Source organism: Struthio camelus, chromosome 7, assembly GCF_040807025.1.
Source record: "Struthio camelus isolate bStrCam1 chromosome 7, bStrCam1.hap1, whole genome shotgun sequence".
Lineage (NCBI taxonomy): Eukaryota > Metazoa > Chordata > Aves > Struthioniformes > Struthionidae > Struthio > Struthio camelus.
Genome location: NC_090948.1, coordinates 16,894,756 through 16,920,551, shown reverse-complemented (window position 1 = coordinate 16,920,551; position 25,796 = coordinate 16,894,756). Strand labels below are relative to the sequence as shown.

Genomic DNA, 25,796 nt, shown 5'->3' with positions numbered 1-25,796 from the left:
TCCACGCATGCTGCAGCCTCCCCAGCCCTCGCACTCCTCTCTGGCTGCGGGAGGAATCTGGTAGGCTCCCTCCTCCCCGAGGAGGAAACTCACAGCGGTTGCTGTCAACAACCACGACTCCATTGGGCATCTCAAAATCCCTGCCCTTTTCCTTAAAGACTCAGCCCTTGCAGTCATGGGTTATGCAAGCGTTTCAGGTACAGTTAAAAAAAATAGGTGTCCAGCCCTCCTGGTTACACCCTTCTGTTTTTCATTTGTAGCCCTCGGGGAAGAAAACAGAAGACAACAAAACAAAGGCACCGTTCACATTTCTGAGAACAACTTGGGCCAAGCTCAGGAGATCTCTTGGCTTGACTTGTTTTCGCATGACAACAGTTACATTTTGCCTCTTCCTTGCTTCTCCTTTGGCCTTCGCAGCCGGGGGCTGCGGCAGGGAGCAGCCAGCGCTGTCCCGGGGGTGCCCTTGCCCCCACGCACCGCACTCGCGTTGCCGCAGCCCGGCACCCCAGCCCTCTCCCCGGGGGAGGCTGCTTGCCCCGCGGGCTGAGCCTGGCGTCCCGGGGGGAAGGGGTGCGGGCCGGACCCGCCGGCAGCCCCAGGGCCGGCACGCCCCGACGGCGCGGGTGCCGGTGCCGGTGCCGGTGCGCGCAGAGGGGCGGGGGCCGGGCGGGCCGGGCCGGCGGAGGGGGCCGGGCTGGCGGCGGCGGCGGCGGCGGGGAGGGGGCCCGTCGGGGCGGGCCGGGCCGCAGGGCGGAGCCAGCGCGGGGGCTGTGCCGGGGCTGCGGGACGGGGCGGCAGTGAGGCAGCGCGGGTGTGCGCCGACGGCGCTCTCGCCCCGCAGCCGAGCCGTGCCGAGCCGTGCCGAGCCGAGCCGTGCCGTGCCGTGCCGAGCCGAGCCGAGCCGTGCGCCCCGGTGATGCGCAGCGGTCCCGCCGCCTAGCGCCGCTGCCCGCTGCCATGGCGGCGCCGCGCGGCGCGGCCCCGACCCCCGGCCCGACCCCGACCTCCGGCGCGGCCCCGGCCCCGGCCCCGGCGGTGCCGACGGTGCCGGCGGGGCTGCGTGCCGCCGCCTGGCTGCTGGCGTGCGCCGCGCTGTGCCGGGGCCGCGCCGCCGCCTGCCCGCCGCTCTGCGCCTGCAGCGGCACCACGGTGGACTGCCACGGCACGGCCCTGCGCGGCGTGCCCCGGAGCATCCCCCGCGGCACCGAGCGCCTGTGAGTACCGCGCGGGGCCGCCTTTGTCCGCGGCCGGGCGGCTCCGGCCCGCGGCGCCCGTCGGGGCTGCGGGCCGGAGCCCGTCGGGGCTGCGTGTGCGAGAGGCGGTGCGGGGGGTTGCATGCTCAGCAGCCTGTCGGGGGTGCGTGCAGGAGGGAGGGGTGTGCTAGAGTCCGTCTGCGGGGCGCTTGTGCAAGAGCCCGTTCAGGCGGTGCGCGTGCAAGCACCGGCTGGGGTGGGTGCGTGTGCAGCATCCCGGCCAGGGAGTGTGTGTGTAAATGCTTGTCCAGGGGATGCGTGTGCGAGAGCCTGTGGGGATGGGGGGGGTGTTTGCAGCATCCTGTCCATGAGCTGGTGCAATAGCCTGTCGAGGTGGGGCAGTGTGTGTGCAAGAAACCAGTGGGCCAGGGTGTGCGTGCGACCCCTCGTTTTGGGGGCGATGTGCAAAGGGTCTGACGTGCACAACAGCCTGTGTGTGCTGGTGGGCGTGCAGGTGCTTGGAGGTGGTTAGCACCCTGCAGGTGCTGGGTGGGGGTTAGAGCTGTGCCGGAGGTGGGTATTGCTCCGGGGGAGGGGGCATTTGCCTGGAGGCCTGTTCACGTGAGGGGCACGGGGCAGCCCAGCATGGCCCGCACCTGTGAGGCTCTGTCCCCCCTTGGCCACCCCCACTGTGAACTGCCATGTGGCACCCCCATAGCTGGAGGGGCTGCGCCAGCTCCCCAGCACCCGAGCCCCGGCCAGCACTGGGTACCCCTTTGTCCCAGGCAGGAGCACTGAGGAGCAGTGCAAGGAAGCGTGGGGCTGCCGCCTCCTCGGTGGTCAGCGGAGCTGCGGGGTGCAGCCTGGGCAGCGGCCAGGGGACAGCCACGCGCTGGGGCTCCTCCTGCCCTGGCAGAGTTCAGTTGGGACCCAGCGTTGCCTGGGTTATTGAAGTGTTAACGTGCCCTTTGCCTGCAGCTCGGGAGAGCCCCTCGATTTCTTTTAGGCATAACTGTGCCAGCTGTGTCAGGGACCCCTGCCGTAACCCTGACTTAGGGCGTTTCTGCAAGTCTCATGTTCGCTCTGGTGCCAGGAGGTGCTGCCGGTCTGGGCACCCCTGGACTGTCAGACACCCTCGTGCTCTGCCTGTGCTCCCGAGACAGGGCTGGGATGGGCGACCATCGTCCCACACACGAGCCTCTGGGGCTCAGGGCTCCGCTGTGGGAGATGGGAGGTTGCAGCGTTTGGGGTTGGCGCATCCCTCGGCCCTGAGGCTGTCGGGAGCCCGGCACTGGGGGCTGCCCACCTTCCCCTGCCCTGCGCCTGGCCCCGTCGCCGCAGAGCAGCGCGAGCGGGGTAGGGACCGCAGGCAGCTGCCGCAGCATGACAGCCTCCCGGGCTGCCCCCGGCCAGCAGCGCCGGTAGCTCTGCGGGACACCGCTTTAATGGAATTTTCTCTTTTCGTGCTGTAATTATCCTCACACAAGCGATTATTACCCAGCACAGTAACGAGGCTGCTGGGAGCTGCGGTCGCGTAGAGCCAGCGTGTAAGCTCTAGCGGCTGGCTCACCCTCGGACGTGCTTGCCCGCACCAGCCCCCTCTGCCCCTCGGGGGGCTCGGTGGCCTCCGCGGCGTCTGCTCTCCGTGCCGCCCTGGGCGCAGGGAGCCCGGAGAGCGCGTGGGCAGAGCGCCTCTGCCCCCGTGCGCCAGGCAGGCGCTCAGCGCCACTCAGAGACGGCGGTCCTGACGCCCAAGCGGGCCGTAGCTGTGCAGGGCAAAGATTGCCGCCCCGCAGGGCACCCTCGTCCCCTGCGGCGGCTGGCCCTGCTTGCTGCCTCTCTTTCTGCTAACTGCCTCGACTGACCCCCTTCTCTGTGTCCGTCACCACGGGGGGCCTTTGGGGTTTTTTTGCACATTTATGCGCCTGCTGTGGCCAGCTCGGCCAGCTGAGCTGCGCCCGGCGCGCCGCACCGGTCCCCCGGGGGTGATGTGCGCTGGGTCCCTGCCCACAGCGCTGGGGCGTACGGTGCTGCGGGGCGCCTGTGCAGAGCCGCTCCGGCCGCTCAGCCCTGAACTCGTGCTGCAACAGCTCGCAAGCTCCTTCGAGCTCCCTGTCAAGATGTTGCAACTTTGCAGCCTCCAACTTTTCGCCCTATAAAGCTTGGCAAAGCAGGGTCAGCTGGCAGCTGCCGGGCAGGCTGCAGCATGGCGTGGGCACGGCTCGCCCTGCCTCCGAGGGCTCGCTTTCTTAGCAAAAGCAGCAAGGCTTTACCAGCGCCGGGGGCCGGCTCGCGCCCTTTCCTCCCTCATACCTCTCTAGGAAATGCCACAGATGCTGGAGGTGCCCGAGAAAGGAGCATGTCCCGGTGCGTGCGTGTGCTGCACGGTTTCTCCCACATCTGCCGCCTTCAGGCAGCGGGGGAGGTATTTCCCGCACGCCGCATGCAGCCCATTTCAGTTAGCTGGGCTGCGCGCGGCGTGCTCGGCTGGCGGCACCCCGCTGGCTGGCAGCAGCCCTGAGATGTTCGCCCCTCTCTCGGGACCATCTGCTGGTGGTTTATTTGTTGGAGGTGCTGCGGTGCCTCCGCGGCGCGCCTTGCCCCGGTCTGCCGGCCGCCGCGCAGGTGGGCAGCCCGGGGCCGAACCCCCCGGCAGGGCCGTGCTGCTGCTGCGGCCGCGCGTGCTGCTGCTGCCAAAATCGTAGTGTGGACGCCGGCAGCGGCGTCCTGTGACCAGCTCTCCTAGCGTGGCTATGGAAATGCACCTTTTTCCCTTGCGGACCGGGAATTATTTGCCTCGCGGAGTCACCAGTTGGAGTCTGTTTTCCAAAGGTGCTGAGCATCTGCAGCCAGCACGCGTCAGAATTGGGCCATGCGTTCGTAAGCAGCCCCCCTCGCCCGCCTAGGCGAGTTGGTTACGGGCCTCGATTGAGCAGCTGCCCCGCTCTGCCCTGTGCCTCTCCCCAGGGCTGCAGCGGTCAGCGCAACTTTGGAGAGCGAGAATCACGGGCTGGGAGGGAAATCGTCTTCTGCTTGAATGTTTCCCCTGTGCCGCTGGTGCGGGCTGAGGGCCAGAGACGTGTCCGGGAGCAGCAGTGGTGGCTGGGGGGAGAGGGGACGCGCTGCTGCCGGAGAGCCGCCTTGTCCGCAGCCCGACGCGGGTGCCTCCTGGCACCTGCACCCCGCACGTCTGACTGCATCGGGCACCGAGCGGAGAGGCTTGTGCTGCAGCAAAAGGGGAAGCGGCAAAACCTCTGAGTCTTCGCGTGGCTGCCTACACCTCTGGCAAGCGTGATAGAGCGGGTCCTGGAGGCATCGCAGGCAGGACAGGGCGATAATCCCCCAGCACTGCAGTGTTATCTGCGCTGGGAGTCCCGTGGGTCCTGGCTGCGGGAGGAGGGCTGCGAGAGGAGGGCACGGTTCCCATCCCCTCTTGCTTTTCTTTCTTCCTTTGAAAGCTCCTCTGAAGAGCAGGCTCCCTTGTCAGGGAACCGGGTAATCCTCCCTGTGCCAGCAGGATCAGTGCAAATTCACCACCGTCAAATGGCTGCTTCCAGCGCCGCTCTTTGCTAATGGGTGTTGAATTGAGCCTGATTGCATTGCACTCGCTTCTGCTTTTGAAGTTTTCAGCTGACAGCTGAGAACGGCCCCCGTCGCCCCGTTCGCCTCCTCGCCGGTAGCTCAGCAGCCCCCCGCCGCGGGGCCGTCCGTCCAGCCGCCGGTCGCGCTGTGCAGCGCCGGCACCCCGTTCCCCGCACCGGCCTTGGGTTGTGCTCGCCCGCTGTGTAGCCATCCCCTGCCGAAATTACAGCAGCGAGCTCCCGTTCAGGCCGTGTTTGATTCATGCATCTCTCCCTCTGGCTGGTCAACCGAAATGTCTCGCAGCGGCAAGGCTGATGCCTCCCAGCGCCGCTCGTCCGATCAGCACCAGTTTTTGCACCACGTCTCCCTGGGGAGAAATCCTTGGGGAGCGCCTCGGGGGAGCCCTCGCCTCCCTTTCCTGGGGTGCCGGGGCAGTTTTGGGGGTTGCCTTTGAGTGCAGAGTGGGCTGATAAAGGCCTGTGCTGGGACGGGGCCAGAAGGCAGCGGTGGGACAAGCTCCCGGTTCCCATCCGGGGCGATTTTGGGCTGTGCTCGCTATCGAGGTGCGATCTTGTGCCAGGTAAGGGGAAGCCCATCCAGCCGACGGAGGCTCTGCAGAGCCCAGGGGCGCGACGCGGGGCCGACCCCGAGCCGGGGCAGCGCTCGGCCGGCCCCGCTCCCGCCCTGCCCGCCGGGCGGCCGCGGCAGGCCCCGGCTCGGCGCTGGGCTGCGGGAGTGTGCGGCTCGCCGGGGACGTCGGCCCGCTCGCCCGCCGCGGTGCCTTCCTTGGGAGCCTTCCCGGACAGAGGAAATTTGCAATTCTATTCCGATTTCTCCCTTCAGCTACGTCCAAGGCAGATGCTGTCTATATATCACCATGGTAACGCTGCGTTCTCGCTCTCCCTGGAATTGCATGCTGGAAAAATATTAGTTTAAAAAACTATGTCGTGTTTGTATTGACTAGAGCTGAGGCTGATAGCAGAGGATCTATTGTCCCCTGGTTGGGAAAAGTCACCGGTAACAGGCAATAAAACCAGTCAGATTGGCCTCTGGTGACTACTTCTCACCCTGCACAGCAATTGCTTCCCTATAAACCCTTCCCTGCCTCTGTTTTATTGCATCCTTTAAAATAGATATTTTTGCCTTAAACGTGCTGCCACTTTGCTCCTCTGAGGTGACGCGTTGCTGCTGTGGGCAGGTGCTCTGCGCTGAGGAGGGAAAATCGTTCCCAGCCTTAATTGCTGGCCTCTGAAGCACGCTTTTGCCGTGTCAGTGCTGCTCCCGGCGTCCCCGGAGCGAGCCAGCCCGGGCTGCGCTGGGCACGGGGGTAGCTGTGCCAGCGCAGGGCAGCGTCCCGTGCGCACGCCGGCGCACGTACCGCCTAGGCAGCTCGTGACAGTGTGTGCATCCATTCGCCCTTAGTTTCGTGCTCCCTTATTTCATTGTTTCCTCAGTTTGTGTTTCCTACCAAACCCTCAGCCGGCAGAGGAGCGAGGCAGTTTGCACCACGTGAGCTATCAAACGCGAGGGCTGAGGAGACCACCCTGGCAGGGGCGCAGCGGCACGGGCGCCCAGCAGCGGGGGCAGACAGGGGGGTTCGTTTACAACGCGGTTTCCAGGTTTCCGGCGCTGCTCGAAGTGGGACCGAGGGGAGGGAGCGCCGCGAGTGCCCGCAGCTTTGGGGCGGTCGGCGCCGGCTCGCCGGGCGGCACGGACCATCCCAGGCCGCTCCGGCACTGTCTCCGGCTTCCCTGCTACATGCTGCCTGTGGAGCCTCGCTGAGTGTCTGCTTCCCTGGCATGCATTTTGGATGCACTTGCTGCTCAAAATAGCAGAGGCGAGTGTCCTATGGGGGAGAGTGAGTGCTAGAAAGAGGAAGATCAGAAAAAAGGGAAGATTAATTTTTCAGGCGATGCAGCTGCGGAGCAGCCCTCGGCCCCGCGAGCGGGAGCGCTGCAAGCTCCCAGGCGCCGTGGGGGGAGCGCGGCTGAGCGCGGAGCTGGCGGAGCGGCGGGTGAGTCACCGAGCGCGCCTCGCGCAGAGAGCAGGTGAAGGGGCCGGGAGCAAAGGCTTGTGGGTCACTCTGGTGCCCCAGATACCTCCCTTTGGGAGAAAGCTCCACCTCCAAAATGGGATGCTCCGGGAGACCCAGTTGGTCTGGGATGGAGCAGGCACCAGCATCCCCGTCCCGTAAGCGAGCACTTTGGGCAGTTGCGCGTTTGTCCTCCTCCCCGCTGGGAGCTGCTGTCCCCTGCCCAAGGAGCCTTGGGCAGAGGGGGTTTGCTCGGGCACACGCAGCACGGGTCGAGCCCCGATCTCCCGAATGCCAGACTGACGCCCTGAGAAGCAGAGGAGCCAGGGGAGCAGTGGTCTTCCTAGCCAGGCTGGTCGGCACCGCACGAAAAGCCCAATTTTGAGGGCATCTGGGCAAAGCTGCTTTCTTCGCTGAGCCTCAGTTTCCCAGTTTATGGAATGGAAACAATGGCCTGCTGCCTTTTCTGTTTCAAACCAAGGCTGAGTGAGCTTGTTTATTTATTTTTACTCCGAAGGTGACACACCAGGATGCCGCGTGAATGTAAAGCATTTCCTGACTGCAAGCGGCTAATGGCTGTGGCGTGGAAACCCCAGAGATAACTTATAAAGAGCATAAAGCCCTCCCGGTTCCTCGGTGCTAGTCACACAATCAATGCTGTTTGTAACGCTTAAAAATTTATTGTGATGCTAACCTGGTCTAGTACCTTGTAAAAGCCCGTGCTCTGGGGGGCGAATGCAAGGCTCGGGGTTGGTTTCCCCATTGGCTCAGTGATGACCGCAGACAACACGTAGCTGCTCTTTGAGCTCTCCGTTTCGGACACATCACCCTGCAGGTGTTCAGGAGGGTCTGTGCCGACCAGGCAGTCGCCCTGGGCTGTACTGTGCTCTCAGAGGGATAAAACTTTGATGAGCCCTGTGGGTGAAGTCTTGCTCCTCCCTGTAGGATTTGTTCAGAGCAGGGGTGGGAAGGTGAAGGAGAAGGTGCTGAGCCCCTCGCGCGGCCGTGCCAGCCCACGGCGTGGGTGCCCCGTGCATCCTCCCCGAACGGCGGATGGGCAGCCTCCTGTTACGCGCTGGAGGGGACGGGCTTGCACACCGGAGGGGACGGGGTTAGCCCTGGCCGCGCCGCGAGCTGGTGCACGCACTGGGCATCCCTCCGTGGCGGCACCGCCGGGGACCGGCTCTCGCGGCGCTGGGGCAGGGCTCGGCCTCGCTGGCCCTGCTCAGGCAGCTCTCCCGGTGACCTGGGCAGGGGCAGCGTGCTGAGGCTCGGTTGCATTCGAGCAGCAGGGCGAAATCTTGAGAAGACTTGAAAAACGCAATAAAAGCAGCTGATGAAAGGCTGCAGCTGCTCTGTGCCCCGGTGCTGAGCGCTGGGGTCAGCGCGGGGTCTGGTGCTGTTCGGTGTTTCCATTAGCGGTGCGCGCGGTGGAAGAGGAGCCGCTTGTGACATTTGCAGATGCCACCAGGCTGGGTGAGATACACGGGTGTTAGAGGACAGCCTTAGATTTCGAAGCGGTCTCGGTGAAGAGGTCTGACAGAAAGGGTGCCGGTTCCCCGGGGACGCGAGGAAGGTGCCGGCTGGGAAGGGCGGGAGCACGAGCCGAGCAGGTCCGACCCCCGCCGAAAAGAGAGGCAGAGCCGGGCGGCAGCGTGTGACGGGGACAACGGCCCGAGCACCCTTCCCGCTGCGTGTGGGCGCTGGCATGGACGGGGGTCACCTGCAGTGAGAGGGGTTCAGGTCAGATTTTTGGAAACGGTCCTCGTGGCAGGAGGGGTGAGGTGGTGGAGGAGGGCAGGGGGGAGCATCACCCCCCGGCCGAGCGAGCCGCCTGCACGTCCATCAGGACTGATGGAGGGTCACGGTGATCCCGCTGTGGGCGCGTGACCTTGCAGCCTTCATTTCTCTGCTTCCCTGCTCATTATCCGGCACCGTCGGCTCCAGCTGAGGTCAGGGCTCCGGCGCGAGGGACGCGGAGCGGCTGCGAGCGGAGGGCTGGTGCTCTGCGCTGACGTGAGAAACCCCAGGGCGATGCCGATGCCGGCGGGAGGGACGCGCCGTCCCATGGCAGCGACTGCCGGGCGCTGGCGCGGCGGCGGCCCTCCGAGCGGGCACCGCGGGAGCCCAGCTGGGCACGGAGGGTTTTAGCGTGGGGCCCTTCTACGCCGGCCTCTGCGGTCACCACCCTGGTGCTGAACTTCTTCCCCACGTTGGCACTAACGGGGTCACGAGGCATTTCTCTGCTCGAGGGTGCAAACGCTGGCTTTCGTTTTTCAGACTTTCTCTGAGCTTTCTTAAAAGCGGGAGCCCCGGGAGCACAACGTCTAGGATTTCTGCCTCGACAGGAGGGCAAAACCGAGCAGACGAGCCCAAGGACGTGAGTCGTGCGCGTGCCAAGCAGCTAGCGCTCTGCACCAGAATACAAATAATCAGATCGCTCGGTCTGTCTCTGAAACCACCCCCTCCCCTTCCTGCCCCTGATAAATCAGGGCCCAGGGAAATATCGCTCACGTTGGCTGTGTTTAATAAGTTACCTCTCCGCATTTCCACTCCCTGAGTTTGTTACAGTGTGAGTTTAGCTCCCAAACCCTGCAAATGGAAAAGATGCACCAGTCCCCACGGGCGAGGAAGAAGCCACCCGACGGTAGAACCCAAATATAAGCCCCGACTATGCAAATCCGGTCTGACGAAGCCCACTATCACACTAACATCCCGTTGGCGGTGGGATGATCCAGAAGCGATGGAGCAAGGGGATTGCTTCTTTTGAGTGACTTTTCTCTTCCCAGGGAGCAATGGGGGTGGGAGGTTCAGAAACTCGAAGGTTTCAAACAAAGATTAGCTGTCGCTAAAGTGACGGTGTGGGGTCTGGGGTGCTGGGAGGTCGGGACGGAGGAGATCAGCCTGGATGAACACGACGGCACTTTCTGCATTAAAGCCTATGGATTAACAGGCAAAGAGCACGCCCTGCACTCTGTGTTTTTAAAATCGCAGTACAGAAGTGCAGCCGCTCCGCCGGGCAGCTCCCCAGACACATCAGTCCTTGCCGTAGCTCCGCTGCGCGGGGCAGGGCAGGGTGTCTCGCTTCACTAAGAAAGGGCACGACGGCAGCGGGTTAGCAGCTGAGCAGTCTGGGCACAGCAGACTGTAATTTATCTCCATGAGGAACTGAAGGGGACTTAGAGGGGAGAATAATGGCATGAAGTTAAATAGCAGTGTCGGCTTGGCGTCCTTACAAATAAGCTTTACCTGCTGTTCGTTCCCATCCTGGCTGCAAAAGGCCATCGTTTACATGAACAAAGGCACGGGAGGTGCAGAAAGGGGTTGTCAGGGAGCACAGGGGGACGAGCACCCGAGGGAGCAGCGGTGCCAAGGGGCCTGGCTCGGGGACAGCCGCCAGCCCGGGCCCCAGAGCACCCCGGGGACACTGAGCGGGTGTGCAGGGAGCGGGGGCTGGCCTGCGCCCTGGGCGGGCAGCGCACGGGCCCGGCGGGAGCAGCACGTCCCTGCCTGCGCCTCCTCCTGAAACGTCTTGGGGTTCAGAGTCCCGAAAGTCCTCTGGACTTGATTGATCCACGTGACCTTGAGCTTGGTTTCAGTGCCTGGAAGGACGAGCTGTGTCCAGACCGCGGCGGCTGGGTGTTTCTGTGTCTCTGCCTTTGGGCTGCCTCCCCGGCTCCAGCTCTGGTTTTGCGCTGCAGCGCAGGGGCTGAGGCCCAAGTCAGCCTTGGGCTTTGCAGGCTAAGGTGTAAAGTCTTCACTTCCAGACTAAGCAGTTTTTAAATCAAGTCTCTCATCTGCTCCATCTGTCTGGAGTGCTGGAGATTTCCTAACTGCCTTTTCCGTATTGCAGCCAGAGCAATGCTAAATGTGTTTGAAAGAAGGCGAGGTGGGAGTCCTGCCGGGGAGCCTCCCGCGCCAGGAGCTCAGGCTTGCATGGTTACCTCCAGCTCGGCCTCTGTGGCCCTCGGGAGCTTCCCAGGCAAACTGCTTTGGCAAGGACCCTGTAGGACTTTTGGGAAAAATCACTTCCGAAGCAGAAAGCTCTGCTGGATACGCACTCAAGAGCAGCTCCTCCGGTTTCTCCCTGCCCTGAGGTGTCCTCAAAGCTGCGGTCCATCAGGAGACGTGCGTGCAAGCATGGAGGCTCTCCCCCTGCAGCGACAGGCACCCCTGAAATGTTTTACCCCCCTCAACACACCCTGCCCAGGCTTTACGGCCGTGCCGGGGGTTTCGTTCCCTGGGAGAGCAGCAGCGCCCAGCCCCGCACGGAGCAGCCTCGAGCGCGGTCCCCGGGAGCTGGCCGCTCCGTGCTGGCCGGGCAGGGAGCCGGGCGAGCTGGGGGCTGCAGAGCCCAAGTGTGGGTTTCAGTTTAATCGCCGGGGCTGGGGAGCATCTATTCATTCCCCGCTCGCATTCATCTGTGTCCTAGTAACGTGCTCCCCCCACCTCCTCTCCGGCACAGGCACACACGGCTCCATAATGGCAGGAGCCCGGCAATCTCAGCCGCTGAATAGCTGTGTAATTACGAGGCTGTGATGGCGAACTGGAACTCATTAGCCATTATCAGCCGTTTCAGCGGTACAATGGCACCACACCGGGGTGCGCGGCTGCGCTGGCTGTACCGGGCGGCCGTACACGCCGCTGGGCTGCTCCGGGGCCATCCTGCCGCTGACCTCGGCTCCGCGCGGCCCGCCGCTCCGGCGGTGCCCGCTGTCCGGGCAGCCCCTCGCCGCGCCGGCGGGGAGAGGTCTCGGCCCTGGATGGACGTGACGGACTTGGCGTTCAGTCCCCCCGCAGGCTCCCGCACACAGGACTGAGCCCTGCAGCAGGGGCTCTTGTCCGTGGGAAAGCAGTGCAAAGTCGAGACGGCGAGGTGCAAATCTCTGCAGCTCCCGGCTCCATGTGTTTAATTAGGTTAATCCTAGCAGGGGCATGCTGGAAAGCGTGGCGGGGAAGAGCAGAGGCGGTGGGGCACACCTTGCCCTGGTGCTGAGCAGTCCCTGGGCTGTTCAAAAGTGGTGTTATCCCACCTAGATGGGTCCCGCTGCGGGTCACAGAAGGGGGCAGATGTTCCCCGGGGCTTGGAGGGACCCTGACCCCCAGCCGGGCTGAGCATCCTTGATGTTTGCGGTCTCCTGTCTCCCTGCCAGGAGGGGCTCTTCTAGGGGACAGTCATTTGCCTTCTTAATACCCCTGCCCTCTTTGGCTAAGTCACTCTGCATATTTGGGCTGAGACCTCCTGCTTCCTCATCCCATTTTGGGGGGATGCAGATGTGCCCTCAGGCTGAGGCTGCTCTCCGGAGCTGGCAGCCAGTCCTGCTGTCCCCGGCGGGGAGTGCCAAAATACAGTGGCCGCCGCTGTCCTTTGGGCCTCGCCTGCCCTTTTTGGGGTGCCGCTGGGGAGCACCGAGCTCCCGAGCGCTTCCCCGCTGACCTCTGCCTCTTCTCTCCGCAGGGAGCTGAACGGCAACAACATCACGCGGATCAACAAGAACGACTTCTCCGGGCTGAAGCAGCTGCGCGTCTTGTGAGTGCCCGAGCGGGGAGCAGCGGCGAGGGCGCCGGGGGGTCCTTCGCCGGCAGCCCGCGCGGCCCATGGCCCTGCCGGGGCTCGCAAAGGGGATGCTGCGCCCATGGGTGGGCGTTTGCCGGCCGGGCAGGGGGGCTGGAGCACGGTGGCTTCTTGGGCACGGAGGGAGCCGGGCGAAGAGGCAGGCGGGAGCGAGGCGGTCCAGATCCGGTATGGCCGCGGGCTGCGGGTGCCGCGTTGCCGCAAGCTGACCCGCTCTCTCCGCTTCGCCCGCCGCAGGCAGCTGATGGAGAACCAGATCAGCGCGGTGGAGCGCGGGGCCTTCGACGACATGAAGGAGCTGGAGCGGCTGTGAGTGCCGGGGCGCGGGGCGGCGGGGGCGCGGGGCGGCGGAGGAAGCCGCACGGGGCGCTCGGTGTCCGTCCTGGGGGCTCCCCATCCTCTGCCCCTTCCCCAACACGTGTGCTTCGCTGCAATGGGGGCTGTGTTACCGCCCTGTCCCGCTTTTGGATTGTATCGCTTCATTTTGCCCGTTTAACAGCCCTGGCAGTTTTGGTCACCGAGGGCATCCTTTACGTTTTGCCTTGAACCGCAGTGTATCGGTGCCGCGAGCCTTCAAAGAGCTCCGCGCCGCAGCGGCAGCGGTTTGCAGCGGGGGAAGCGCAAACCCCCTGTTCTGTTTCGGTGGGCTTTACAGTCCTTTCCGATGGTTTTGAGGTGAGGGGCAGGTTAGCCACAAATCACTCCCGTGGTTACCGGCTGCGCGCGGCGCGTTAGCAGGGGAGCTGTAAGTTACAGTTCGGTACTCAATAAAATAGCTCGGCAGTTTAAAAGCCCCGAGCTGCTCAAGCAAATATTAAGAGCTGACTGAGCAGCAGGTTAACAGGGCAGTTAAGCACCAATCGGCAGTTAACAGCTTGCAGTCCTGTCCTCATGTAATTGCTATATTGCAAATAAATCTATTAAAGCCCAGTTGGCTGCCGTCGCCTGGGAGCGCCGCTGGCTGGAAACGGGTGTCCCCGCCGGCCGGCCGCTCGGGTTTGATGTCGCGTTCGCGCGAGCCGGGCGAAGTGGCCCGGCTGTGCTCGGGTTGCAGCCGGGCTTGCAGGTCGCTCTGCTCCGCCAAACGTGACCCTTTCCTCCTTCCCCGCAGGCGGCTGAACCGCAACCAGCTGCACACCCTGCCGGAGCTCCTCTTCCAAAATAACCAGGCCCTGTCGCGGCTGTGAGTACCTGCCTCGCGCGGGGCGGCGGTTTGTCGGGGATGGATGTCTTTCTGCTCACTCGCTTCTCCCCCGCTTTCCCGGACCGTGCTCTGCTGGTCCCCCGGCGGGTGGTCGCCCCGGGGGACGAGGGGGGTCGCAGCCTGCCCACCCGGCCCTGCTTGAGCTGCACCTTCCTGCCGGTGCCTGGGGCAGCAGCGGCCGGGGAGGCCGGTCCCTTGCACCCGCGCCCCTTCCCCAGCAGTGCTGCCCGCATCCGTCGCCGCGGGCGCCCGCCGGGATCGTCTCCCGTCTTGCAAGAGCAGCTCTGCCGACCCCTCTGCTCTTCCTCCTTCTGTGCAGGGGCAACTGCTTGGGGAAGGGGTGCTGTGGTTTTGTTGATAAATGTCCCCCTGCCCTTCTTGTTGTTCCCTTGCCTGCGGCTGCTTTGCTCGGGCAACGGTGCTGTTGGCACTGCCGGAGTGGTTTGCGCTGCAGGAAATCCTCTTACCGAGTCCGAGTTATTTCAAGGACCGCGCGCTCCGGGGCTCGGGCTGTGTGGGGCAGGGGCTGCCCGCCGGCGCGGGGCTAGACGCGCGCGCTCGCTCGGAGAAGACGCTTGCGCCTGTGGCTGCAGAGGAGATGATTCGCGCAGCGGAGAAAGCAGGGAGCTGCGGTCTGCATGCGAGGTCTTTGCTGGCTGCGTCTCGTGGCTCCGTTTCTGAGCTGCGAAATGAAGACGTCTCTGCCCTAGGAGCAGCTGAAATAGCCGCTGGGCTGAGAGGCTGCCAGGGCTGGCACGGCTGGGTCTTGGCCGCGCTGCGCCGAGCTGTTTCGCGCAGCGGTGATGCCGGTTGCTTTTGACAGTGCCAGAGAGCCGGTCGCCGCGTCCATTCGGAGGCTGTTTAAGGAAGGGTTAAGACGCCATGTGGGTTGCCGGCGTGGGATGTGTGAAACGGTGGATTGGTGCCAGAGATGGGCCTAGGTAATGGCAGCTGATAGCACAGGCGCTCAATTAATTATCAAATGGCATTTGTTGAGCTCAGCTGTGCCGTATCGTGGCGCCAACAAAGCCCCATCCTCCGGCAGCCGCCCGTGGCATAACAAAAACGCAGTTAGGAGGGTTATTTTAATAAAGGGAGGGAGCGGTGCGAGGAGGGGCGCAGGTGAGACCCCGTGCAGCTGTTTGCGTAGGGTGCCCTTCAGCCTCGCCTGTCGCTTCGCTGTTGCTTCCCCCGCTGCGGTGCTTGTTTCAAGCCTGTTCTCTCCTGCCCCTCTCTGCTGCGGCCAGCATCGCTGCTCTCCAGCACCCCGGCTCTTACCATCCAGCCTGCGACTGTGTGCGCAGCGACTCGGGTTCTGCAGCCCCTGGGCCGTGCCGCGTCTCTGAGCTTCGGCTTGTGCCGGGAGGATGGCGGTGACGACCCCAGGGTCCGCGAGCCCTCGCTGGGTGCGTGTGGTCCAGAGTGGAGCAGAGCGCCCCGTGGCCCCTTGCCCCCGCTGCGACGCGCTGGTCTGCCTGGGGAGCGTGCCGGGGCTTGGATGTCTCGCTGGGCGTTTAGGCTGCTGCAATTGCCAGCAGGCTCGCGTGCAGCCGGCGGCGTGGCTCGGACGCGGGCAGTGTCCCCAGGCCTCTTTGCAAAGCCGGAGGGCTGTGCAACCCTGGCAAGGGGGACCTCTCCGTGCCCTCATCCCCACGAGGTGCTGATCCCCGGAGCGGTTTTCAGCCTGGCGTGGCTTTGCTGGGGTTCCCGCGCCGCCGGTGGGAGAGCGGCCGAGCTCGGGTCACGCACGGCTGCCCACCCTGCCGGGGACGTGGCTCAGCGTGCTGGCGGCTGCCCTGGCTCCTGGCAGCAATTTCTGCCGACGCTGTGTTACCGCAGACCTCCGGGATCCGGGCTGCTGCCCCGGGAGCACGACAGGCGCTGCGTTTGGCTGGCAAAATCCTGCGAGCCGGAGGACCTGCCGATCCGCTTCCTTGCGGTCACCCTTTGCTGAGATGCTGAAGGACAATTTTGGGGGGGGGACAGGGAAGGGGGCGCCCAGGGCAGAGCTTGTCTAGACACACCGTCACGCTGCTTTAGCAGGAGGGGAGATCTAAGGCTGTTCTAGTTCAGCCAGTGCAAGAGGGTCATAAGGACACTCTTAAATTGCCATAAACCTGGCTCAGGCTACAGCAAAACCAGTCAGCGGGGAGCAGGTTTTAGCCTAAATTGAAATAAGCTCCCCTTGAACTGAAATCGGAGCTTCTCCGCCAGGCTTTGCGCTTACTGAGCTGCAGGACGGCTGCAATGGATCTGGTGCAGCCCCCGCGGCACGGTCGTCGCTCCCTGCCCTGGGCGGCCGGCCGCGACCGGGGTGCTGGGCTTGGGCCAGCTCCAAAGAGAGGGCTGGTTTTGGCACGTTGCTCTGGCAGACCCCCGTGTCCAGCAGCCAGGGTCCGTGCAGGCGTCCCCACGCGCTGCCCCGCATGCGGGGCCGGGGGGGTGCTGTGCCGGGGCCAGCGCGCCCTCCGGGCAGGGGACACCCGGCGCGTGGCTCGCTGCAGCCCATCCGCTGGCCTCGCCAGAAGTAAGGCTCCTAGGCCTGGCAGAGGGGCGACAGCTCAAGCAGAAAGGCAGGCGTGGATGCAGGACCCAGCGGGGCGTTTCCTAGATGGATACCCGGGTGCTAGGCTGGGTGGTCGCAACCCCTGCTAGCCTTAGCGGCGGTGCATCTTTGGCGAGACGTTAGTACCACCGCAGCAGAGGTTGCGGCGAGGCTGTCGAACGTGGGGTATGCGAGAAGCACGTAACCCTCAGTGCTTCGCTGCGCTCTGTCCTCCTGGGAGTAACGTGCAAGCGGAGAGGAGAGCACCCGGGGCTCGAGTCAGGCCAGAGCGCTCGCTTTGTCCCCCTCCGGGGTCTGAGCGTCACAAATTAATGCACTTTGGTGGTGCTTTGCGTCTCCCAGCCCGGCGCAAGCTGCAGCAAGTAACTGGGACCTGGGCTGTGGAGAGCATTTGCGCCTGGGGATAACGGAAGGGACTGGAGTTAAACCTGATCCGCCGGGGCTTAAGCGCGCTGGGGAACGGCAGGAGAGGGCCAGCAGAAAGCAAGCCTCAAATGAGGACGTGGGGGAGGTGAGGCGCCTAAAGAGGGCTGGGGCCGTTGAGGGAGGCCGCGGGGGGTTGCGCTGAGTTTGGGCGGCGGTGGGCGAGGGGGTGCCGCGGCGTGGGGTCCCCCCCCTCCGGCACGCTTGGGAGGAGCGAGTCGTCCGTGCGATGAGGAGCTGATTAAAAAAAAAAAAAAAAGGGTCTTTCTTTCCATCGAGGGAAGTAAGGCAGGCGAGAAGGTGACCTCTGCTATAGCACTGCCTCGCGCGCGTTTGGGGGGCAGCCCCGGAGCCCCGTCCGGCCCCGGGCACGGCAGACCGTGCTGCCGCCCCTCTCCCGGGCCGGCAGGGGTGATGTTTTCCCCGTGTTGGGTGGGTTTCGGAAGGGGAAGCCAAGCCCCCGAGTGTCTCCCTGCTCGCTCGGAAGGGGTGCGGAGAGGCTGGGAGAGGGACTTCGTGCCGCTGGCTCCCGTCGCTCTGCACCTGCCCTTAACGCCTCCTCCTGAAGGCGTTTCGGCGGGCGCGGGGCTGGGAAGGTGGCTGCGTGGCCGATGTCTTCCAGGCGGCTCCCGGCCGTGGGTGCCGCTTGAGGGAAGATGAGCTGTGGCGAAGTGGCCGTTCGCGGGGACCCGTCTGCCAGAGGAGGAACGTTTAGGGCCTGGGACGTGGCCCGCAGGTCCCCTCGGCCCTGTGCCAGCCCAAGTGCCGGAGGGGGCGGCGGCGACCCGCGCTCGCAGCCCGGCGCGGCGGGGGGGCCGGCGGCCCTGCGCCCCGTCCCGCGGAGAGGCGTCGCTGCTGCCTGCCGTCCTGCCCAGGCGGGAGAGGTGGCGTGACAGCGAGCGCGGGGACGGGGATCCTCGCCGTCGTCCCTGCCCTGCCCAGGAGCAGCCCTGGTTGTGCTCAGAGAGGCAGGCGGTTGGGGGGGGGGGGGGGAAGCGAGCGGTGATAAATAACTTGCGAAAAATGCAAATTGCATCCTTCGGGAAGGAGAGGCCCACCAGCGCGCGGGAGGAAGCTGCGAGCTGAATAGTAGCAAAACAGGGTGACAAGTGAAAAAGGAGCTGTCGGAGAAAGCAGTAACAAAACAGGCCCCTCTCCGCTCGGGCTGCCTGCGCGTGGGAGGTGCTGCTTGCGCGACGGTGCCGGCGGCCCTTCCTCTTGGCGCAGCACCGGGAAAGCCCCCGGACGGGCCGGGACGCGGCGGAGGCACGTCGGGACAAACCACGTTGGGCAGACAGACAAGGCCGCTGCTTCTGCCGGGGCCGCGGCCGCCGAGGAGCGGCTCCGCGTGCGAAATCCTGCGGGGCCAGCGGGTTGGCACCCGCCCCGTCCCGGTGGGGGGGAGCCCGGGCCGCGGCCGCCGTGCCCCCGCCGCCCGGGCCCGCTGCGGGGCCCCCAGCGGCAGCCTGCGGGCCGGGCTCTGAGCCTGCCCTCCCCTCGCCTGGCGTCCCCGCTGTCACCGTGCCCACGCTGCCGTCGTGCCCGCGGCTCCGGGCGCCGGAGCCCCTCGCACTCCCCTACAAAGACCCCTCTGTCCGGGACGGAGCGAGGCAGCGCGGGGCCGGGGGGAGCCGGGCCGCGACGTGTCCCCCCGAATACCAATCAGGAGGGCGAGCGGCTGGGGACGAGCCGGTGCGTGCGTGCGTGCGTGCGTGCAGCGGGGGCTGCCGGCGGCTGCGGGGCCTGAGCGCCGCGAGACACCCCCCCATCGCCGGCCGGCCGGGGGGACGGGGAGGGGGCTGCGAGCCGGGCGGAGGGGGAAGGGACGCCTCGGCGCAGCCCCCGCGAACAAAGAGTCAGTGTGGCTGGTGACAGCTCTAAGGAAACGCCGGGAAACAAATGTGCCGCTAATAGGTGGGGAGGTTACCTAGGAAAAGATGCTGCGAGGCGAGCTGGCAGCCGGCCCCGGCCCCGGCGGGGCGCCGACGCTGCCGCCCCCGGCGGCGGGGGGCCGCGGGGGGACCCCGCTCAGGTGCCGGCGGGCCGTCGCTGCGGGGCACCCGTGGGGCAGCCCCCTCGCAGCCGCGGTCCCAGCTCCGAGCGTGGGGGCATGCCCTGGGCCCGTCCCCCGGGGCGTAGCGTCACGGTGGGCAGAGTTAAGGACGCCTGCGGCATTCGCCTGCCAGGTGCCCTCGCCGCGCGCTGCCGTGCGTGGAGCCGCTCGCTGGCCGCTCAGGGGTGTCCTCCCCTCTCCTTCCACCATTAATGTGCCGTAGACCCGAGCTCTTTTTGGGGATGCTGGAAAGGCCGGTGGGGCCGGGGCCGCGGCACAGATCCAAAGCCGAAACCTGACTGCGCAGGGGCGCTCGGTCCCCTGCGTTTGTCCGGGGCTATTATCCCTCTGGTGTGCCTTGGCTGCCAGGAACGGGAATTGCGAGCCGGCTGCTTGGAGATAATCTGCCCCCTCCCTCCCCGCGCGCCGCTGCGTTACCAACGCGCCGCGGGCTCGAGCCGCCGCGGTGCTGAGCCGCTTCCAGGGTTTCCCTGGCAATGCGCGGGGCCGACCCTGCTCCCCGGCGAGCCGGGGCCGCTCTCGCGCCTCTCCCCTACCTGCTGCCCAGGTGTCCGGCTGCAAACCGCCTGCTCGCGGGGTCTAGTGCTTGGCGGAGGCACGAGCGATCTTACTTTGAATGCAAAGCTTGGATTTAGCTTTGGTATGTTGTTACGGTCGGGGTCTAAAGTGAGGTGCAGCTTCCAGCCCGGTTCCCTTTCCCGTAAACATCGCCCTGCCGCCGTGTCCGGCTGCTCCGCGCGCAGCGTCCCTGCCCGCCTCCCCCCCGCGTTGCAAGCAGCAGTTTGCAACCCGCAGGAAAAACCACCAGAAAGTAGAGGCCTAATTTTCCTAACGCTGAGCAGCGCTGCTAATTACACAGCTACTGAAACACGGAGGATTTCTTTATTCCCTCTCAGCTCATCCATTGCACCACACTTGCCACCCGACCACCTCGGTTCCTCTGAAAGAGTTCAAAAAGCACTAGGAGAAGCTGCTCCCTTTGTCTATATGTTCTGGTAGCAGAATAGAGGCATTTCCCTCCTCCTGTTTTTACAGCTCAGGTAGCAGAAAGGTTCAAAATAATTTTAAAGGAATCGTGAGCAAAATTATCCTTCGGTAATTTCTAGAACGTGGAAGGAAAAAAAGTATTAGACAGTGATTTAAAGTAAATTATAACTTGGTACTTCTGCACATGTGTCCAACGGATATGTTAATGCGCAGAGATAATTAATCCGCATTTGTTGTGCGTTTGATTGCCTCGCTGGTACTCTGCCCTCTCGTCTCTGCCTGCTGGGTGCTGCCACAAAAACAAGCCCGTCAGCAGTTTTGAGCCCACCACTGTCTTTAACAACCACCTGCAAGGATGCGTTTGTCCGTCCCCTTCACCGGTGCTTCCCGGCGGCACGGGTGGTGGGATTTAACGTTGCAGCAGGGTTTGGTGGCGTCTCCCAGCTTCTCATCTCTTGATGATAAATTAATCATCATCGCGGGCTTATCCTCGCTTAGCCACCTAGACGCAGCCGCCTGCGTTTAGGACCCCCGCGGTCCCACCAGAGTTTAGGAGCCTGTGGATTACGGCGTGGCACCGGCTGCCTCCCCCAGCCCCTCGGCGGGTGTCGCGCCCCCCCTTCGCCCCCGCAGGCTTCAATCCTGATCCCCGTGTTTTCCTTCAGGACACGAAAAGCTGGATTAATTTTTACTGCTCCCAAGGGAGCTGTTTGTAACCGAAGACGTCTCGCTGCCTCGTTTTCTGTAAACCGGGAGACGGGAGGCGGCAGCAGCGGTGGGTTGCAATGGTTTCCTCGCCCCCCTCTGCCCGTCTGGCCCCCGCTGCCCCCCCAGCGGGAGAAGGCGTTCAGGACAGAGGCACTCGGAGAGGAATCAGGTTGCTCAGACTTTTTTGAGGCCCCGGGGCAGGGGCTGGAGGTGCAGGTGGGAGCAGCCTGGCCATCTCTGACTGTTGGGGAAATGATAATTTCGGGATCCCCGGAGGACGAGCGAGGGGGGCCAGCCCCCATGCACGGACAGGGCATTAAATGCGCCTGGCTCTGCAGGACAGCAGAGGAGCAGAGGCTCCTCCGTGCCCAGAGCCCTCTCCGCCCGGGCAGGGAAGGGGACCCAGGAGTCCCGGCCCCCCGCGTCTGGAGCCTCCCATCCCCGCGTGCCCGGCGGAGCGGCAGGGGCCGTGGCACGCCGCTCAAAGGGGCTTTTGTCCGCGCCGGGGCCGGCTCCGAGCCCCACAGGTGGGGGGGCGCTCCCCCCCAGCCCGGCCGGGATGCTTTTTCCCCGGGGCCGCCGTGGCCGGTCGCCACGCGACGCCGGCCTGCGGGTCGCCTGGGCAACGGGGCCGGGGATGCGGGCGGTGGGACCCCCCCGGGGGCATTTGCCCTGGGCTCCCTGCGGTTAAGGGGCCACTTGCTGCAGGCCAGCACGTACCCGGTGGCTAAAGCCTGGGTACCGCCACAGGGTATCTGAGGGAGCAGCGGGGATGCAGGAGCCTCCATGCCCTCTCCTGGCGCTGGGGTTTTGCCCGTTGCACTGCCTGCCCCGGGCCACGTGGCTTTAGCCAGCGGGATTCACGCGCGCCAGCATCCCAGCCGTGCCGAGAGGAAAATCCTACCAGAAGTTGTGCGCTGCGACTGCAGGGACGGGGCTGCTGCAAAGCGTTGCAGCGAGAGAGCAATTACTGCTGCTGCTGTTAATTACTAATCGCCCAAGCAGGCTGCGGCTGGGACGGGGCTGGGGCAGTGCGGGGCGGGGGGGGCTTTGCAGCAAGCCCGGCCGCCCTGCGCGCGGGGGCTAAGCGGCTGCCGTGAGAAAGCAAGCGCGGGACAGGCGGACGGGAGGGCCGGCTGCGCTGCCGGGGCTCGGCGGCTTTTGCAGCGCAGCCGGCGGGGCCGCTCTCCGACCAGAGGCATTTCCTCCCGACCCGCTCCGGCTCGCTCGCTCTCTTCCCCATGGGCGCAGCGTGTTGCTCATTCCTGCATCCTGCGATTTCACAGCATCCCCGCAGCCGGGTGTTAATGAGATTAGACCCGAGCTATAAGATGTCTCTCTCTATCCTTTGCCATCCAATTACACAGCCCGCGTGGTATCTGATTGCCTGCGCGAGGGGAGGCCTGCGGCTGGCTGGGACGGGAGGATGCAGCTGGCCTTTCTGGGTGTCAGCCCCGCCGCGCCTGCCTGCCGAGTGGTTTTCTTTCTTTTCTTTCTTTCTTCTTTTTTTTTTTCCTCCTCCCTCCCTTGGCTTTGAGCTGCTTCGTTTGGCTTTTTCATTGCTTCTCGACGTGGCGGCTGGGCAGAATTTGTTTGAATTAACTGCTTGAATGGCAGCGTTTGTGTGCGTTGGGGGGGGAGCGCAGACAGCACCAGAATGGACGAGGGGGATTAAAGGTGCCTAATGGGTTCCAGATGGGCATCCGGGACCGGGAAACACCCCCGCGGCCCCAGCCCCGGCCGGGGGCGGTCGGCAAGGCCAGGCTGCGGCTGCGCTGGTGGCTTCGCCAGGGGTTGGAGCTCCGCCGGGGAGCGGGCTGCAGGACGGCCGGGCCCGTCTGCCGGCAGCGCGCCTCGAGGGGGGCCCTTCGCCGTTGAACAGCCGCGCGGCCCGAGGCGCTGCCCGAGGCGGTGAACCTCTGCGAGCGAGCCGGCCCCGGCCCCCCGCCTCGCCTTTCCTTCCCCAAATCCGCAGAAAATGAACAGGGCGGCCGAGAGGGGACGTCCCTGCCGCGGCGGCGGTGGCAGCTCCCGCTGGCTGTCCCCTGTCTCTTAGCAACTGCCCCGGCCGCAGCCGGCGGCGGGGTGTGCACGCCGTGACACCTCTCCACGCATCAGTCACTTGGCCACCTTGAGAGTGACAAAGAGGCCGTTAACCCCCGCAGCGCCGGTGCCGCAGCCGCCAGGCGCCTCGGCCCCGGCGCAGGCGGCGGCTCTGCCTCCAGCGCGACGCTGATCGCAGCTAAACCAACGATAGGGGCGGCAATCAGTGAAGAATTAAAGGATAATTAACGCCAATCCACGTGGAAAATTGCTCTCGTCAAACAAACCCGGTATCATTTTTTTTGATGAGCTGACAAATTGGGTTTATAGTAGTGACGGGGCTGACATGATATACCAAGACTCCCGCAAGCCGCTTTGCTCTTGCCTGCAGGATACTGTGATGAAAACATTAATATTCCGAAAAAAATCAAGGTAGCGTTTCTGGCAGTCTGCTTCGCGGCAGGGGCGGCGTTTCTGGCCGGGCGCAGCAGGGCTCTGCTCCCACGGCCGCTCGCGGCGCCGGGGCGCTCGGTACCTTTGGTGGCGATATCGCCTCGTGCAGAGCCTCCTCGCAGCAGTCGGGGCCTCGCCGTGCCCCCTCCCTGCGCCCCGCGCGTGCACACCGGCGGTGAGCCGGGCCGCGCAGCTGATGCAGCCGACCGGCGCTGCCGCCGAGGGTGAAATTGCAGCTGGGTTTGGGAGGAAATCCAAACTGCGTGGCGACACCGGTGGCTGCCGGCGGGTTGCCGGCTCGGCGGGCTGGCTGGGAGCGAGCGGCTCCCTCTGCAACACCCGCGCCGGGAAACAGCCTCGTGCAAGGTCACGCAGCCGGGAGCAAAATGTAGGTCACGGTGACAGGCGGGGAGCAGTATCTGGGGACGGAGAGGTGCTGAAAAGGACTTAGCAGCCGTTGCGGGATGCTGCTCCGGGGCGCGAGGTCCCCGCGCTGCGGCTCAGGGGGTGATGGATGAGCAGCGCGGCGCTGGGTACCGCCGGTGTCCCCGCGCGGGGGGCGGCAAGGGGGTCTCCGCCAAACATCGCTTCTGCTTTGGGGCCCGCGGTGTAGAGAGATGCTGAGAAATTAGAAAGCGCTCAGAGAGGAAGCACAAGAATAATTGAAGGTCTGGAAAACCTGCCTTGAAGTGGAGAAATTAAAACACTCTCCCTATTTAGTTTATGCAAGAGGAGGTTACGAGGGGGATTTGATCATAGTCTCTGCATACCTGCATGGGGAGAAGCCTGATTGTAGACACCTCATTAATTTTGTTTAAAAAAAAAAGGGCATAAAATGATTCAGTAGCTGGAGGCTGAAACCCAACAAATTCAGACTAGAAATGAATTTGGCTTTTTCCCCAAGGAGAAGTGTTAACCATTGAACACTCAGCTGAGAAGAGGTGCGTGTGCTGTCCTTTGAAATGGAAAAGGCGGCTGTGCTGCCTTCCTAAACGGCTGAGCCGGGAAGCGAGGCGGTTGGAGCGGGGATGCCAGGGAGGGCTCCCCAGGCAGGGCCGCGCGCCAGGAGGCGTCCCGCCGCCGCTGCTGCCTGGCCCGGCTCCGCCAGGGCGCGCGGGGCCGCGGCTCGTGCTTAGAGCTGCCACTGCCACCGCGGGAATCGGCGTCTGGTCCCCCCCAGCACCCACGTCCCAGGTGCTGGGACCGGCCCACGGGGTGAGGCGGGCAAGAGCGTTTCGCACCCCTGTTCTTGAACGGTGAAAATCCACAGCCAGGAGCTGCAAACCGCTGCGGGCCGCCGTTTCCCACGCTCTCCCCGGGGGTCACTCTTCATTTTCCCGGGGGCTGCTCAGCCCTGCGGCTTCCTGACCCCAGTGCGGCAGCCCAGTCCGAATGCCTTGAGCGGTAAAAGGGGAAGACAGCTTTGCTTTCATTTTATGAGCTGCAAAGTATCTTGCCTAGTTAAGCTCTCATTTAGCTTTGCAAGAAGCAGCCTGGGAGCTCTGGCTCCCAGTTCACAGGACAAATAGCTGCGGTGGTTTCAGATGCTGCTCTCCCCAGGCTGCCGTCTCCCTCGGCCTTTGCGACCGCTCTTCCTCCAGCCGCTGTTTCTCCAGCGGAGCTGGTGGAAAGAAACCTGCCTTTGTCTGAGCTGCTCCAGCCCTGCGCGCTAGCGCAAACTGACCATCGCCGGCAATGCAAGCGGAGACGCCGGCCTTGCACAGGTGCCCGGGACGGGGGCTCGCTGCGGCGGCTCTGCCACGCCAGCAGCGCAGGCAACACGTGTGCCCGCCCACACGTTTTGCCTTCCTGACTGCGGATGCCCCCAGGCCGGAGCTGCACCTGAGCCCCCGAGGCAGCGAGAAGGCAGAAGTCGGCTGCTGCTGGGCGCGTAGCCCCGGGGCTGACTCGCCAGCTGTGGGTGCGCTGTCGGCGCGGAGGTCCCACTGTAGCCGGGCACGTGGTTCTGCAAACGTCCCATCCGGGCTGAAAATTTGAGGCAAACGCGTGCAGACCGACCGGATGCAGATAGAGAGCTAGCGTGCGCGTGTGTGTGCACGTATGTGCGCGGCCCCGTCGGCAGGGCGGCACGCATGGCCACGTGCGCTCCCTGCGTCTTCACCCCTGATCCGCCGGTTGTAGGAATTTCTTTACGTGCTCTGGGGCGCTTTGTGCTCCTGTCCTTGGAGCCTGCCGCTGCTTGGGTTGGGTTTTGTGTGATTTTGGTTTTTTTTTTTTCCCCAGCCTCTTTAACAAAGGCACCTATTCTCCCCTCGCGCCCCGGGGATTTGCACAGAAAGCTCACCCTCAGCGCGCCGGGAGAGCGGCCCGCGCCGCCGGCCGGCTAGAGGAAGCGCGCACAAAACGCGGTGCGTGGCTCTTTTGTGTTTCCTTTGTAACGCTGCTGCACAAGGAGCTGCCCCGGCCACCCACGGACCCCGCGGGCTGCGAGGTGCCGGCGCTCGCCCCGAGCGGCACTGCCGGCGGCCCGCGCTCGCCGCGCGGGAGCAGCGAGCGGCAGCGACGCTCCTCGCGCCGCTGCTGGTGCAGCCGAGGCCGGGCAGTCTCCTTTGTGCTCGGCAGCGGGGAATTTGGCAGGAAAGAGATGGTCATGTTCCCGCAGCAGCAAAAAAGCCCCCTCCCGGCCCAGCCGCAGAGCGCTGGGGGGATCCTGCTGCAGCCCGCTGCCATCAGCCCGCTCTGGCAGCTTTTAACATGCTAATGACCCTCTCAAGGGCAGGAGCAGCTCTGTGTAAAACCCATGTTCAGCCCTCGGTCATGGACATTTGCTCAGAGACACATTGTTAAATATTTATCCTCCCCGCCTCCTCTCCCCCCAGCACGCATTAACAATAGCGATCGCGCCTTGCCCCTTCCCCCTGCCCGGGAACATGTGGCTCCCAGACCATGACAGCTAACGTTATCGTTTGTACCTGTGAATTATTGATAAGGTATA

The 25,796-nt window shown here is 64.6% G+C and overlaps 1 protein-coding gene across 1 annotated transcript in view; it reads left to right on the top strand.

Moving 5' to 3' along the window:
* The first annotated feature begins 1,203 nt into the window (after positions 1–1,203).
* The window catches only part of SLIT1 (slit guidance ligand 1), a 58,320-nt gene continuing 33,727 nt past the window's right edge, over positions 1,204–25,796 (top strand). Inside the window, 4 exon segments of the mRNA XM_068949888.1 lie at positions 1,204–1,214; positions 12,266–12,337; positions 12,620–12,691; positions 13,494–13,565. Coding sequence (XP_068805989.1) covers positions 12,627–12,691; positions 13,494–13,565 — 137 coding nt within the window. The 5' untranslated portion in view covers positions 1,204–1,214; positions 12,266–12,337; positions 12,620–12,626.